This window comes from Argentina silus (assembly GCF_951799395.1).
Source record: "Argentina silus genome assembly, chromosome: 12".
Classification (NCBI taxonomy): Eukaryota; Metazoa; Chordata; class Actinopteri; order Argentiniformes; family Argentinidae; genus Argentina; species Argentina silus.
In genome coordinates, this window is record NC_139666.1 from 3665989 (window position 1) to 3682323 (window position 16335).

At 44.5% G+C, this 16335-nt stretch overlaps 2 protein-coding genes across 3 annotated transcripts; one reads left to right on the forward strand and one right to left on the reverse strand.

Moving 5' to 3' along the window:
* The first annotated feature begins 521 nt into the window (after positions 1-521).
* LOC310813476 (spermine oxidase) lies at positions 522-3309 on the forward strand. 2 transcript variants are annotated; one of them, XR_014554549.1, is made up of 3 exons: positions 522-1677; positions 1940-2129; positions 2857-2976. XR_014554549.1 is itself a non-coding variant. In XM_083682508.1 (3 exons), the coding sequence occupies exons 1-3, from the start codon at positions 535-537 to the stop codon at positions 2989-2991; spliced, it is 1479 nt and encodes a 492-aa protein (XP_083538634.1). In that variant the 5' UTR covers positions 522-534; the 3' UTR covers positions 2992-3309. The 2 variants fall into 2 exon arrangements, 1 of the variants encoding a protein (XP_083538634.1); XM_083682508.1 differs by having other exon boundaries at positions 522-1688; positions 2857-3309.
* A 216-nt stretch (positions 3310-3525) lies between these two features.
* vil1 (villin 1) lies at positions 3526-15167 on the reverse strand. Its single transcript, XM_083681462.1, has 19 exons — positions 15084-15167; positions 14607-14681; positions 14232-14428; positions 12682-12790; positions 11606-11716; positions 10618-10823; positions 9998-10076; positions 9475-9573; positions 9020-9173; positions 8595-8695; positions 8246-8383; positions 7698-7856; positions 7259-7438; positions 6508-6653; positions 6108-6252; positions 5590-5778; positions 5312-5380; positions 4767-4925; positions 3526-4500 (listed from the first exon to the last, which is right to left on the reverse strand). The coding sequence occupies exons 1-19, from the start codon at positions 15162-15164 to the stop codon at positions 4387-4389; spliced, it is 2511 nt and encodes an 836-aa protein (XP_083537588.1). The 5' UTR covers positions 15165-15167; the 3' UTR covers positions 3526-4386.
* Between the last annotated feature and the right edge of the window lie 1168 nt (positions 15168-16335).

Genomic DNA, 16335 nt, shown 5'->3' on the forward strand with positions numbered 1-16335 from the left:
GTGATAGATCGTTCGGTAGATATATCCATAGATAGATAGATACAGTAGATGAGAGAAGGCTAGATATATTGATAGATAGATATTGTAGATATATAGACAGATACAGTTAAATAGATGAGGGAAGGATACAGTGCCCTATGTAAGTAATGGGAGAGGGAAGCATGTTTTCCTTTTGGCTCTACACTCCAAAAGTTTGGATATAATTGCTATGAGATTAAAGTAGAGTTTCACAGCTTTTATTTGACGATATTTGTGTACATATTGGTTTCACCATTCAGAAATTACAACACTTTTTATGCATAGTCCCACAATTTCAGGGTACCCAAAAGTGATGGGACAATTGGCTTGACAGGCGTTTCTGGGGACCAAAGCGGTGTCAATGAATGTCAAGGAAGACTTTATTTGAAACATTAGGCTTGCCAAAATCAACCGTTGGATCGCTCTAATTGTCCTTTTACACAGGGTAAGTTACTACATTTGTATTTTGCATTTGTTTTTCTATCCTTTCTCCCACAGATGAGAACTGACCAAAAGATGAGTGCTGTCAGAGTAATGGTGGTTGGTGCAGGTTTCGCAGGCTTAGCCGCAGCAGCCACCCTCAGTAACGCAGGCTTTGAGCACGTTCAGGTCCTGGAGGCTATGGACAGGCCCGGAGGCCGAGTCTACACCACCAAACCCTTCGGCCAGAACATCATTGAGCTGGGAGCCAACTGGATCCATGGACAGGAGGGGAACCCGCTTTTCCTTCTAGCCCAGGAGCGTGGCCTGCTGCTGGAAGAGAGGGCCTCGGCCAGCACCATGTGTCTCCCAGGCAGCGTCACGTCCAGGGACTACTTCTTCAGGGAGGACGGGAGGCAGCTGGTGGTTGGGGATGTGGAGCAGGTGTGTTCCCTCTTCAGCAAGCTCACCGCAAGGGCATTTGACTCTGAACTGGCCCCGAGACACAGCAGCCAGAGTCTGGGTGGCTACCTAGATGAGGAGTTTGCGCAGTTGCCGCTGGTGGCCTGTGAGGACGGATGGAGGGTTTTCGAGTGGTGCAAGAGAAGCGAGTGCACGGACGAGGCCTGCTCCTCCCTGTACGAGGTGTCTGCCTCGCAGCTCCACCACTACCAGGCCTTGGAGGGGGGCTTCTTCAACTCCCTGGGCCCTGGGGGCTACCAGGCCGTAGTCGACACCCTCCTGGATGCCCTTCCCCCAGGAGCGGTGCTGTATGACAGGCCGGTGCAGAGCGTCCACTGGGCCCTGGAGAGTGACCCCCATCCTGTGAGAGTGCTGTGCCGGGGGGGGCAGTGCTTCACGGCAGACCATGTGATCGTGACCGTTCCTCTGGGCGTCCTGAAAGAGCATGCGGTGGCCATGTTTGAGCCTGCTCTGCCGACGCCCAAGGCCAACGCCATTGACAGGCTGGGCTTCGGCACAGTGGACAAGATCTACCTGCGTTTCGAGAAGCGCTTCTGGCCCGCGGACTGCGCTGGGATTCAGCTGGTGTGGGACTCGGGGCCGGAGGAGGAGAAGGTGTACCACTCCGGGTTGGAGGGCGAGGCGTGGAGAGAGACGTGGTACAAAAAGATCTGCGGCTTCGACACGGTGGCCCGCCATCCCAGCGTGCTCTGTGGCTGGATCACAGGCAGGGAGGCCAGGCACATGGAGAGCCTGGGGGAGAGGACGGTGGGGGAGGTGTGTGTGAGGTGTGTGCCGTGTCTGCTTGTCACGCAGGTGCATAGGATGGGGTGTGTGTGTGTGTGTGTGAAGGGGGTCGGTTGGTCGGGTTAGGGTGAGGGTTATGTCATACATACAGTAGAGTATGCTTTCATATATAGAGTCTACTTTTGTATATAGAGTCTACTTTTGTATATAACGTGGTTATGTGTCTAATGCAACTGAAGTAAGTAGTCAAGCATGGTGAGGTATGATGAGTGACTCTTTTCTCTACTCTCAGTCTTCTCAGGTCATTCACGGGTTGGTCAGTCCCAGAACCAGCCCAGGTCCTCATGTCGAAGTGGGGGAGTGAGCCCTTCGTCCAGGGCTCCTACACGTACATCCCCACAGGAGTGGATGCTGTTAGGGAACACGCTGCCCTGGCTGCCCCTCTCCCCCAGCCCTGTGAAGCAGGGCACTCAAAAGCAAAGGTACAAGATGTCACCATCCACTCCTACCTCACTTCATAGTGTGATTCAGATTTTACACTTTTGTGCACAATTGGCGAGACCAAAGATGAGGATAGAGATACGCATTTCTATAAGCTAATCCGTTATCACTCACCCTGAAATACGCTAAGAAAGGAAAATCATCACTTCCCTTGAAAATCCTTGCATCCGTGGCCATGCACTTTCCTAGTAGTTGCGATGGGATGCTTGAAATCTACTGTACATTGAAATATGGCATTTTGGCAAATATTGCCACCATTGTTCTCTCTTGCTATGGAGATTGAGGGCAGGAAAGGTGGGGTCATGATTAGTTTTTCAGTGTATTAAAGTTATGCCTGCACAGGCCTAACCACTAGTTAGTGTGCAGCTCAAATCAATGGAATAGCTACACAATTTCATTGTGTATGTCGCTATGCCACACCAACATGCCTCTTGATATGCAGGGTAATACATGATTTATCCTGAATATTCAATACGTTGCACCTTCCTGAACTCAACCCAGGTCTCATGGTGTCTAAATCACCTGTCAATGCCCTCCATCCAGGACATGCCTGTGCACTTCTGAAAGTGCCGTGCGGAAAGTTGTTATCTGCAACTGACGTAATGCCTGTGTGTGTGTGTGTGTGCGTGTGTGTGTGTGTGTGTGTGTGTGTGTGTGTGTGTGTGTGTGTGTGTGTGTGTGTGTGTGTTTGTGCTTTTGTCTGCCCAGCCTCTTCAGGTGCTGTTTGCTGGCGAGGCCACGCATGTCAACTTCTACACCACCACCCATGGAGCTCACATGACCGGGGTCAGAGAAGCACAGAGAATCATCCATCTTTACACAGATAAGGAGCCTGATTCTTAGTCATGTATAGTGTTTGTGCATCCCTCTTTGTAAGAATTCAAACTTCACAACACCTTTTTTTTACTGTTAATTTATGAATATGTAATGTTAAGGTAAAGATGATTTGAGTTTTATCTCTCGAAAGCAACTGCTGGAAATCAATCAGAAAAAAACACCATGACGTTAGCTGTGGACTTTTAATGTCACTTAACTGCAATGTTGAAGGTGAAGTGCATTGTAATTGGATGTCTTGGAGTCTGTTGATCCCTTCAGCGATTGGTCAAAATACAAGTACTTCACTCATGAGTTTCTCATAGTGGATCCTCCTTTCAACCATCTCTGTCACATAAAGACTAGCAGTAGATCATTTGAAATGTTTTTAACATGTTTTTGTTCAGGATGAATTCACTCATTTGAGCGTATTCTTACTTTTTCCTCTTGTTGTTCATTAATAAAATTATTAATTTGATTCCAAATTGATGTACCACACATCTTACTTTTCATTTGAGATTGTATTATGGAGGTATCGAACACACACAAATTGGGGATATATATATAATGTTTATTGACTACCACTCCATATGGTAACTGAAGGGTCTTCATACACTGTAGAAATGTATTAATCTGTCTTCATCAAACATAGCAAAAACTAAATATAGTTATTTCCATTTCAATCTTAATTTAACTGACACATTACATCTCAACAACTTGATAATATAAAGCACAAAGACACTACTCATCTGTATATAACTGAATTTCAATCATAACGCTAAGCTCTTGAGGACTCAATATTATGGCTCATTGTGAACGTAAAGTATAGAACCAACATCACCGTCATATTAACCTTAAACAGCAACATATCCTGATAGAATTATTTGACACAATTAGCAATTCAGATAAAAAGTGCCGCTTACAGCTGTGCTAAATCTCACATAAGACAACAAATAGGCTCTTTGTTTTCGTCTACAAATTTGCTTTGCTTAACTTGATTGTCAATTCTATCAGCGGCATTCTAGAAGCAACAGAATAGATTATTCACAAGACTATCCCTATAGTGCTAAATTCTGGACTACCTGTTCATTCCCTTACCTTCAGAGTGGCCAAGAGTAAGTGCAAGATTAGATGCCAAAACATCACAGGACCCATTTTAACAGTGCAAATACTTTAAGTGGTGATAGTACTATAGTGCCAAGCAAGTCTAAAATACTTCCAAAACTATCAGCGAAATTAATTTATTTCATACAAGGTGAGGGTGGATTTTTGATGGTTAAGAATGTAGAAATATGCAGGCTCAAGATGCATAAGTCCTTGGAAAATATTCCCCCACTGAGTATTTGAAGTGGTAAGGTGCAATTTGACAATAGAGCGGCTATAGTACGCTGTCAACATGTGACCCGAAGTGAAGCTTCCCTCTACCTAGAACAGCCCCTTCTCTTTCTTCAGATGCTGCTGTTTCCACCCGGGCATGTTGTAGAACTCCATCCTGGACACACCCATTATCAGAGCAAATTCCTCATTTGACAGATGTTCCTGCAAAAGGGAGAGACATCTGCTGTAGTACAAGTTAATTGTATGGAATGACTAGCAGTTCACCGTCTTCAGTAACCATGGTCTTAGATTAAGCAGGGTAGAACATGTTAAGGTATTTATTTTCTTCTGTTCAAATAGTTTTGGGACTATTCCATTGGTTCCATTGCCCCAGTTAAGCTCAATAAAGCGTAGTTCATATATTTTAAGGAGAACAAATCCTATTTGAACCCAGGTCTGCTCTGTAGTATTAGGAGAGACAGGCCTACCTCCTTCCTGGTGGCGTCCACCCCCTCCGGCAGCTCCTCTGGCAGGCGGTTCACCAGCTTGTCTGCAGGGAAGGAGGGAAGCACGATGGGGGACAACATTCCCATTCCAATGGAGTTCTGTGTACCGGTAGTTCCTGTGGCGATGGATATGGCCCTCTCCTGCGGTCATAAACAGAGAGAGACCGTTCATGGAATCGGGTTGCGGGTTGGGATGTCTGGTTCTTGTGGCAATGCCACAACTGTTCCTATGGCTAGGCTAGATAACTAGGTTATATTTAGGCCCCAATTCAATGGGTTTTCAGAATTGAAACTAAATGATTATTTTTGCACAGTAATAACAAATGTGTGGTTTCATATCCTCTGCAAAACTATGTCTAATGAATGAAACAATGTTGTGTAATCTAAATTTAACATGCTTCCCTTCTGCACAAGAAAAAATAAAATAAAATTAGAGTTTGTACCGAAGGTGCACTGTGCAACATTCTAAAGAAAATTGACAAGAGAACTTGACCAAATAGCTTAAGTTAGAGAAAGTGTAGACTCACCATAGTGATCTTGATGATGTCGGTGGCATCCCCAAATTCAGCCTTCATGTCCTTATAGGATTTCACATCCTGTGGACACAAAAAAACGCTTGCTTACTTTATTACACACAAGTCAGTCCTAGGTCACATACAGTACATTTGTTTTATTCCAATTATTTTAGGTGTGCTTCACTTAGCTTGCTCTGTATGCCAAGTAGGAGGGGTTTGTATGTGTTTATTATTATTGTTATTATTTCACTAAGGTTTTGTAAACTGCTCAGCGCATGCTTGCTACATACATTCCACATGTGGGGGTCCCAGGCATGGAACCAGCCTGTGAAGGTTGGCGGTTCAAAGCCCTGTTTGACCAGCAGGATGGGGGTGTGCACGTCCCGACCGCCAGGGTGGCTCAGCAGGTACTCTTGTGCTGTGGTGATTGATGCATCCTTCTCCACTTGATTGGCTCCCTTGCCTATCCACAAGAACACCTGAGGAGGAGGAGGAGGAGGAGGAGGAGGAGGAGGAGGAGGGTAAGGAGAAGGAGGAGGGAATCCCCTTTGTCTTGAACTGAGCCACATAGCAGCCAAAGACAATGGACAATAAAGCTTTTGCATTCAAACGTTTTATCTCTGGTGCCTTGGGCCAAATGTATAAAATAGTACAAATTGTACACACAGATTTAGTTGTAGATTGTGTGCACGTCTGTACTTTTACAGCAAGTTGAATGTTGTCATATTTTACAAATTATTGTATGCTAAACCCCACTGGGTAGTAAACCAACAGAGTTAGTAACCTCCAACCAAAAGCTCGTCCTCACCATGTCCCAGATGTCCAGCAGCATGACGTCTTCCTCGTCCAGGTCATCCTGGTTAAAGTTTGCGATCTCTGTGGCAATGAAGCGGCCGGTCTGATTTGAGCACTCGAAGAGACGTGGAGTGATGTGGTTGTGCTCATCCTGAAGCCTTGGTAGAGGGCACAGACAGATAGAAGACATACATTTACAAAAGCATTGGAAGTATAATTTGTTTGTAATAGGTTGTAATTTAGTAATCTGTCCAGCTAAGCCAGGAAATAGGAGCGTTGTTAAAAACATGTTCTGTATGTCCATCTAAAATCTTGCAGTGGTGTTTTTTGGCTTTCTCTAGAAACCTTGTAATCAATAATACATTGATATCATGAACAGGTGAACTATAAAGCCATGGGATCACACTTGGTACCTCTTGCTGTTGGCGTACTGGGACTTGCCTCCCAGATTTACCCAGAAGTGAGCGGGCTCCTGGCCCTCCGCGATGACATGTTTTTCCCTCTTGGAGATGATTTCTGCCAGGGATTTGCCCATCTCTCGTTCATCACCACTGCAGCCCTGCATAGGACACAGTCATAGCTGTAGCATAGCTCCTACTACCGTCTTCCACCTAGTAGCAGAGCCCCTACTACCGTCTTCCACCTAGTAGCATAGCCCCTACTACCGTCTTCCACCTAGTAGCAGAGCCCCTACTACCGTCTTCCACCTAGTAGCAGAGCCCCTACTACCGTCTTCCACCTAGTAGCATAGCCCCTACTACCGTCTTCCACCTAGTAGCATAGCCCCAACTACCGTCTTCCACCTAGTAGCAGAGCCCCTACTACCCTCTTCCACCTAGTAGCAGAGCCCCTACTACCGTCTTCCACCTAGTAGCAGAGCCCCTATTACCCTCTTCCACCTAGTAGCAGAGCCCCTACTACCCTCTTCCACCTAGTCTTAGGAAAGACAGGTGTTTTCCTACAGCACTAGGTCCCCTGGAACGTCTGGTAAAGCCCATCACTTCCTTTTGGGTTAACTAACCTTTCATTAAATTACTCTCCACAGAAGGTTAGGGGTCTGACCAGTCTGGTGGATCAAAGCCTGGGGAACGAAGCTACTTCTGACCTATTACATTGTTGAATAAAGATTCAAATGTAACTGTGTGCGTTGGCGATGGTGCTCACCTTTCCGTACCACAGATAGCAACAGGTGTCTGTACTGAGCACAAACACATCGTTGGAGTTGAGGGATGAGGAGCGTGCCGGCACTTCGATAGCACGGGTGTTGAACTCGTTGGTGCCGTGAACGTGGAAGAGACGGACTGAATGCTGAACATATGAAGAGTTTGCCCTGGAGCTTCCCTCCTGCCAACAATGATTACAGTCAAGTTCAAGATGTGTTTTTATGTCCGAAATATTTTGGGTGGTGGAGGAGTTTCCGCAACATTGGATTCCATTTAACCCATAGATGTTGCCTTTATTCATGCTCTTTGTTTCTTCATTATGCCGAATTAATTAGATTTTGTGTCTGCCTCATTTGCAAGTGACCAGTTTTCTGATAATACATTTGAAAGGTTTCAAGGCTTTTCTTGAAAACACCTTGACCAAGGAACACAGTACCTACCTCGTAGACCACCATCTTTCCCTTGAATATGGCCATGAGGTGGAGTGGCTCCTTGCCCATGGGCACCCGGATCTGGACCGGCTCCCCATGATGCTGCTGGTCCAAGGCCACGGCTTGGAAAGCAGAGGCAGCCAGCTCTGCTGTAGTCGCATTGCGACCCTACGTTGTACACATCAAACACAACACAGTTGCCTATTTGCAGAGATTGTGTGGAAAAAAGGCTGATGGCAGTCAAGTTTGACATGGGAATAATTCATAGTCAGGACATCATGAAATTCCATTTCATGATGTAAACCAAGTTGGTTTTCCAGGCAGCTGCTGAAATAATGCACAGAGCTGTACTGCACATGAGAGGGAGGGCCTGTTCAGAAACAACCCCAAGGCTCTAGACACATGTTTGGATCTGGTATTTTATTCTGGATCAGTGTAACCAAGATGGTAGTACTTCTTTTACTTCGCTAATACCCATCCAGTCCTTTCAGATCTAAACAAGAAGTAGGGGTTTGCTTCTGGACTGGGCTGGGATATTGATGGGCAGGGGCACTGACCTGCCAGATGTACAGCATATGGTGCACCCTGTGGCTGACTTCATAATGGTATAGGATGAGATAACAGTCGCCTCCGTAGAAGTGCCCCAACCACTTCCTGTCCACAGGTACCAGCTCACTGTCCTCTATCCTCCAAACCTGATTGGGTTTAAAGATTACACATTTCTATGAATGAAACCGATACACTGCTTTCATGGCCTGGGCTCACCAGAGATGTTCAGAAATGAGAGACTTGTCCAATGTATCAAAGAATAACATAAAAGATGGATAAAGAGGAGAGAACAATGAATGATCATTCTATTGTAGAATGCGTCTGTGTTATGTAGAATGCTTGGTGATTGTTCTTGACCTCGGTTTCGCCTGTTCCGTCGTCCACCATTCTCTGCTGGGCGGCTATGTCAGGTCTTGCGTGCATGGAAGTGGCATCAAACTTGATCTGCTCAACCTTGGCTTCATTGTCAAGAAGGATAATAAAGAGAGATGGGAGATAAGACTTAGTCAGACATGGAAGATGTTAAAGCCAATTTCTTGTCTTCATTTTTTTTATATTAATGAATATTAGCCACTTAGTTTCATTGGACAGGTTTGGAAACTGGTTGAGTGGCTTTCCATTCACATAATGTACATTATGCAGATTTCACATTTCTCAAACCATATTTCAAAACGAATACTCCCCAACACCAATACAAAAAAAATAAATAATAATCTGGTGGTTCCTCACTGATATGGCATTTGTTTTAGACAAAGGAGTTCAGAGGGTCCACGATTGCTCACCGATTTTCCCCAAGCTGTTTGTGGTCCCGAGCCCCACCGTCTGAGCCTTCACGGTCCACCTTTGGAACAGCTGCTTAAACACGGCAGACTCTGCACCGTCGTTCACTGTCTCCACGTAGGTATAGGGAGGATAGCCCTTGGCCTTTTTGTACGCCTAGAATTTCAAGATTAGGATTTTTAAATGGGTAATGTATGGGGATGTCAAAACATTTGCTTTTGTCCACGCTGTTACCGAAGTGTTGATCTCAAATTAGGCTGGCTTTGCCTATCTGTTGAAACGTGTGTCTGAGTTAATTTTATTGGGCATATTGATTTGTACAAGAAGAGGATGTGTGGTACTTGCACCTATAACAGCCAATCAATTGACTGTATTTAATTGAATGCCCTGTAGAGGGCAGCAAAGTGATATGAGCATTGTGCAACGAGTGTCAAATGTGTCATGAGGTGCGGCTCACTTCTGCTTTCTCCAGTGACTCAGACCGCTCTGTCTTGGAGGCCTTCTTTCCTTTCCAGATAAAGATTCTCATACCACCTTGGTCCAACAGATAGCAGTCCTGAGAAATGGTTAGATGAATATTAGTTTATTTCTGTTATTACTGAGCATTTGTGGGTGTCTATATACATTTCAGCATCGTTACAAAATTGCAAGTGTATGTGACATATTGTGAGAGTATATATAATCTCTCCAAAGAAGTTCATGATCATCATTTTGGAAATTATTACTATGATACCCAACTCAATTCAGGCATTTGGCTTCCATAAGCCTCCTGAGTCACACAACTTAGTGTCGGCAATAAACAGTGTTTCAATCAACTGTAGCTCTGGTGCAAGACTTCAGGCTATATTTGACTTTTGAGATCACATGCTTGTCTTGGCCAAGGAGAAGTATCTTTGGCTTAGTTCTGCATTACAATGACAAAACAATTTGATTCTGAGGAATCTTTCAGACTGATTTGACTGACTGACAGAAAGACCCACATTGTGATTCAGCAGGTCCTGGGTTAGAGGCTTCATTGCCACCTCCTGCACCACTAGGTTGCCCTGCGCATCCGAGATGCTGTGGAGAGGACAAACAGGATGTTACACTCAGTCTGTTTGGAAAAAAAAAAGCACGACTTTGGTGTCATTTTAATCTTGATTGTTCAGTGTATTTCCTCCTGTAGCCATAGGGGGTAGAGGACTTGGTATGCACCTTCAAAAAGCTGTTATGTCTAAGCTATGGCAAAACCCTCCTTGTACTGGCACATTGAATAGAGCCTCTGTTGTGATGTTCACCTTTGGTTTTGGTTTTGTCCAGGTCTGTGATAGAAGGTTATAAACTCACTGCACTACTTATACTTATACTTATACTACACTACTTATACTTATACTGCACTACTTATACTGCTCATATACTGCACTACCTGTACATATTGTTCACACTGCACTTTTCTGTTTTTTTGCACTTCTGGTTAGACGCTAACTGCATTTCGTTGTCTCTGTACTTGTACTCTGCACAATGACAATAAAGTTGAATCTAATCTAATCTAATCTAATCCAATCTAATCTAAACACATTATAACAGGTTACAAATGCCCTGGAAACTGGGCAGCACTCACTGGAAGAGCTTGACGCTGAACCTCAGTTTATTGTCGACCACGTCGTCCGATACGATGGTCTCCCTGATGTCTCGTCGCTCTCCCAGGTTTTGCTTCATCAGTTTCATGGCCTCCGCCGACGACTTCTCGTCCTCACCTTCCACCACGGACACCTGCGCCCGGCCCCCTCGCTCTCTGTCACGGATGTCCTTGGCTAGGGTCATGCCCTGAAGGAAACAAACGCCCTCCTGTATATCAACCTACCATAGAACCGCCCACATAAGGAGTCAAGGAACGTGGCTAGAAGTGGCTAGCTGTGGTTTTATGCCTCTCATGCTGTGTTGGCTAGATTGGTAAGCAGAAGGAAATCTCTTGTAATCAGTGCTGAATACATTAAGATTCCATCACCCATGTGAATGCAGTGTAGCTGTACCTTGCTAACCCCTATCCGACTGTGTTGGATTCAGTTATTACTTCAAGGAAGGGAGGAGGGAAGGAGGCATTTTCTCATCTCATCGCTTCTCAATGGTTCTTGGCCAAACCAATTTCCTATATTAAAAAGCTTAAAGCTTGGTGCATGCTTCTGGCTGAAACGAAGTTTGCTCGGTCCCCGCAAACAAAATGACGTAATGGCAGATGTGCATAAAGATGGCGCAGTCTTAGTTCGACTTCACTCAGCTCTACCGTTGCAGCCCCATCGACGTGTCCTTCCTGAAACACCAGTACGACCTTTGTTCCCCTGTGATCGCTTCTGATTGCGTATAATGCAAAACTGTTGCACAATATAATTTATAAAAAATTATATTTTTTATGTAACACAGTGTCACAAATGACATGGAGTGGTATAGATGTAAACTCAAAAACAGAAGCGCACAAAGTATGCCCTGCTATGTTTGTAGCATGTAGAACATGTAGAAGCTTTGCACGAACTGAGTTTGATAGATGCATGCTGAAACCTTAAGGGTTCATCTGTACATGTGTCTGGCTCTGGTCCAAAATGGCTCCTTACCTTCAGTCTCTCCATGCGGTTGCTTTTGGGTCCATTCCACTGGATGATGAGATTGCCCAGGTCCAGCAGGAACACGTCCCCCTTGTTGAAGCTGCTCCAGGTCATGTCCACCTGTGGTGAAGGGGACACAGCCCATCACTGGGATATTCACAACTTTCCATTCACAACTTTCAACTTTTGTGCCAGAGGGAAATTCGTTGTGAAGCAAGATCATACATAAAATACATTGATGTACATGTAACAGGAATTTCTAAGATGAACATGGATGAGGATACACACTGAATACTGGAATGGACTAGATATACTGATGTAACGAACTGATGTACACTGATAGCCCACGATGTCATCATTGACAAAAATTAAGTATTGTGTATTTACCTTGTGTATTTTCCCACTTGTGTAATTGTCTACCCCGCCTCGATTGATTTCACCTGTTCGTCATCATCATTCCCTGTATATTTAGTCTGTGTGTCTCCCCTGTCTCGTTGCCAGTTCGTCTTTGTGCCATAGTGTCAAAACGTCCCAGGGATTTTTTTTGTGATTTCTTGTCAACCTGGTTTTTGATCTTTGTTCCGAGTTTGTCTTTTGCCTATTCACTGTTGGATTATCTGCCTCCTATTTGACTGATTACCCGTGTACCATGCCCTGCCTTGCCTACCCCTTTTAGGATATCTGCCTCCCTGCTAATTGTCTACCTGTGTACCGACTCCCTTTCTGGAATTAAAGGATTATTCTTTTGGATTAAGCTTTTGTCCCGAGTCGTGCGATTGAGTCCTCTGCCTTGGTCTACAGCCATTACACATACCTGACTCTAATCATCTGCTCATGAGGACCTTCATCAGCTAAACGTGTGTTAGTACAAGGCTCTGACAAAAGCCAGTGCAACCTGTGGCTCTCCAGGAGAAGGTTTTGCCACCCAGTTGTAATGTGTCAAATTTGTTATGTGTTATTTCAGCAGCCTGGAGTCATTGGCAGTGCCTCTGTAGGGCCAGCGTATGTTCCAAAAGAGATTATATGGGTCATGGTGAGGACGTTTGTAGCTTTCTGGTGAGGACATTGGTTTGCAGCTTTCTCACCTCTCCAGCCACCACATGCTTCCTCCCCTTGACGTGGAGCAGACGCCGGACGTTGTAGGTGTTGGTCTCGACCTGTTTCATCCCAGATGCCACACCTCCCCGTTTGTAACTGTGGTTTAAAAAAAAAAAAAAGAGGACAATCACATTGGATGATCGTCAGAAACACTATTGCCCATATTCTGTTCTCCATGACCGCTAACTCACTTTTCAGAACCTAGAATGCAGAAGTCAGGGTTGGGTCAAGTTCCGTACGAAGTAGTTTTTTTTTTTTTTTTTTACTCGTGTACTCGTTCTGCATGTTGGTATGCTACTTGTGGTATACCATACACAACAATGCTATTTATTATTAGTCAGAGCGTTAGTACGGGAAATGGCCTTTTGCTGCAAATAAGTATGATACACAGCAGTACAACGAGTACACATGCATGGTTACACATCCTTTCTCAAGACTGTGGTTTCTTCTATGGTTTCCTCCTGTTGCACCACCTCTGGGCTGGGGAGGCTGACATCGCAACTGACTCTCATGGCTTCAAGATGGGGGTATTGGAACCTTTAGTATTATTCACTGTCAATTCACATTAAAGGGCCCACAAAGTAAACATTTTGGAGGTGGCTGGGAACTACTTGGTTGTTTTAGAAATTAATTCGTATGGTTTCACTAGTACTCTTAGAACCATCATGTGAATCTGTTGAGTTGTTGTCCCTGTTTGGGTGTTGGCTAATTATTGTGGCTAAGTGAGGACACTGTGTGTGGGTGGGTGAGTTGTTCTGGGGTGTAGGCCACATATCCTATTTGGTTTAGGCCACATATTTAGGCCACAAAACAAACAGCAACTGAAGATGGCTGCAGTATAGGCCTGGCAGAGCATCACCAGATAATATACCCAGTGTCTGGTGGGGTCAATGGGTCACAGACTTCAGGCAGTTATTGCATGCAAAGGATTGTCGACCAAATACTAAACATGAGTACTTTATTTGGACCATATTATTTGGACATTATATGATTTTCCTTTTAGAGCCCTGAAATGGTGAACCCAAACAACAACAAAATCAACTAAAAGAAGTTAAAAGAAGACACAATGCTTCCTCTTTTTAATACTTATGGAGAGCACTGTATTTACTTGTACAGTATGTTAATACTGAATGTATTGTTAGGTATTAGTGTCAATGCCCCCCTAATTGTGAGTGGTGCTCAACTTTAGAAACTTGACTATATTGATTTCAATGGTCCCAAAACAACTAACCCCAAACAAAGCTTCTTATGGCTCACCACAAAAAACGTGTGTGTGTGAGTGTTTGTGCGTGTGTGTGTTTGTGCGTGTGCATGTGCGTGTGTGTGTGTTTGTGCGTGTGTGCGTGCGTGCACGTGCGTGTTTGTGCATGTGTATGTGTGTGTTTGTGCATGTGTATGTGCGTGTGTGTGTGTGTTTGTGCATGTGTATGTGTGTGTGTGTGTGTGTGTGTTTGTGCATGTGCGTGTGTGTGTGTTTGTGCATGTGCATGTGTGTGTGTGTGTATGTGTTTGTGCGTGTGCGTGTGCGCTTTCTCACACAATGCCCTTTTTGAAGTATCCACGGAAGGTGTCACTCTCGTTTCCCTGCACCTCGCGGTGCTGCACGGCCACGCCCCCCAGGTGCTCATCCATCAGGGTGGTGTAGATGGCCGCTGCCCCTTGTTCATCATTGGAGGTGGACTTGCCCAGCCAAAAGTGGATGTCATAGGAGAAGGAGCTGTACACCTTAGTAGTCTACAGGACAGAGCAGAAATAGAGCACAGTGTGGAAGACAGGAGGAGCATGTTTACAGAGTACATTCATGTGTTGTGTCTTTTCGTCTTGTTTTGTGGTTCTCTTTCGGTCGACTCGGTTGATTTTTGGACCATTTTGGGATATGGCAATATAACTTGTATTAATTACAGGTACTTACGTATAGAATGACATAGCTGTCCCCTTCATAGAATTGCCCATATGCTTTAGAAGGGAAGGGCACCATCTCCATGTCCTAACCAATGGGACAATGGAAACGGGATCAATGGGATTTTATTTTGTGTTGTAAGGACAAACAAACAAAGAGCAAGACAACCGGGCACACTACTGGGTGACTGAAGCTCGAGATTTCCTTGAAAAAAGCCAAAATGGTACTTGCATATAAAAGGTGCATTTTACATCATTCAATTTATAATTGAACAGATTTGGCACCGGCAAATTGTATGATGAACAAACAAATACACATAGAGGGGGTGGGGGGGTGGGGGGGGGATAAAGGGTTACAGTTTACAGTGAGAAAGGGAAAAGAAATAAAACACATATTCCAGATGGGGTAGAAGGCACCTAGAATGCACCTTAAAAGGTTTGGTTATCATATTCATTGTGCAATAATGGTGAAGCAAATTGATTATTTCACCTCTATCCTCCATATCTGCAACCCTGGCGTGGTTTTATTGAGGACTTTTGAGACTTCGCTTTTGACTTGGACCTGTGGCATGGTGCCAGTTACAGCTTGGGGGAGGTACCTGGAGGAAGGGAATGAGGATAAGTCAGTCATTAGTGTCTCAACATCTTGACCGTACATAGCTGCCCTCTGTAATATTTACATATTTGTATATTTCTTTATCCTTTTATTCAGCTGTTTAAACTTTACACATTCGGTATTATTGCATATAGGTTAAGAATATGGTTGTTCATTGGCGATATGCAGAAACAAATGGTTCAGGTTGGTCAAAAAACTGACAACCTCATACCTGGCATCATAAAACAGGCATGCACTTACACCTATATACATTTTGAGATTAGCACTGGTAGGGTCAATGATCCAGTATGGTGTTTTTCAGGTCACAAGCTAATAAAGGGTGAGCTGGAGATGGTCCAAGAGAGGCTCCTGCCTCTAACTGTACTTACAGTACAGCTACAGGTGGGTTGGGATACAACGTGACTGCAACCGCATACTCTATTTTCAGTTCACCAAAATAGCAAGAATCTAAATGGCTGTCCACAAAGCAGGAAGGAAGAGCCTCACCGCCTCCCGGATTGTACTGCCCTAGAGAACGAGGGAACTAGAGAACTAGAGAACTACAGCAGTATTGCAGGGGACCAATAACCTTGCAACATGTACCGTGTGTGTTTAGTTCAGCCCTCAGCATCTGATAAATGCGGCCAATGTCAAAAATTGGAATCCCAAATCAGTAATGTCTACTCAGAATACCGATTGTGCAAATCCATTGTGCAGCACAAATTCAGAGATTGCCATCTTTATGGTTTGTAATTTAGTTTGTACCTTTAACTGCGTAGGCGAAGCCAAGTTTTTAATCATAAATCTGATAGGATTTCTCAATCGACCCAAGGGAGATAGGAGTGACCTTGCCAATACTAAGGTCAAACTTTTAGTTGGCAGTCAAGGAACAAACTCAAATGTCCCCTGCAGAATGCTGGTCCGAAACAACTCAACAACAAAACCACTTAACATGAACAAAACCACTTAACAAATGAATCTTCCTATTGAGCCAGAGGGCCTGGTGAAATGGTATATTCTGTATAGCCGCTGACAGACACACATACAGGAAGTTGTTTTGAGTTTATGGACCATAAAGTCATTGTGCTGTGTTTGCTCTGCCTCTGCACCTTGTGACCGCAGTCTTCCCATCTGTCTCCCTGTTAGA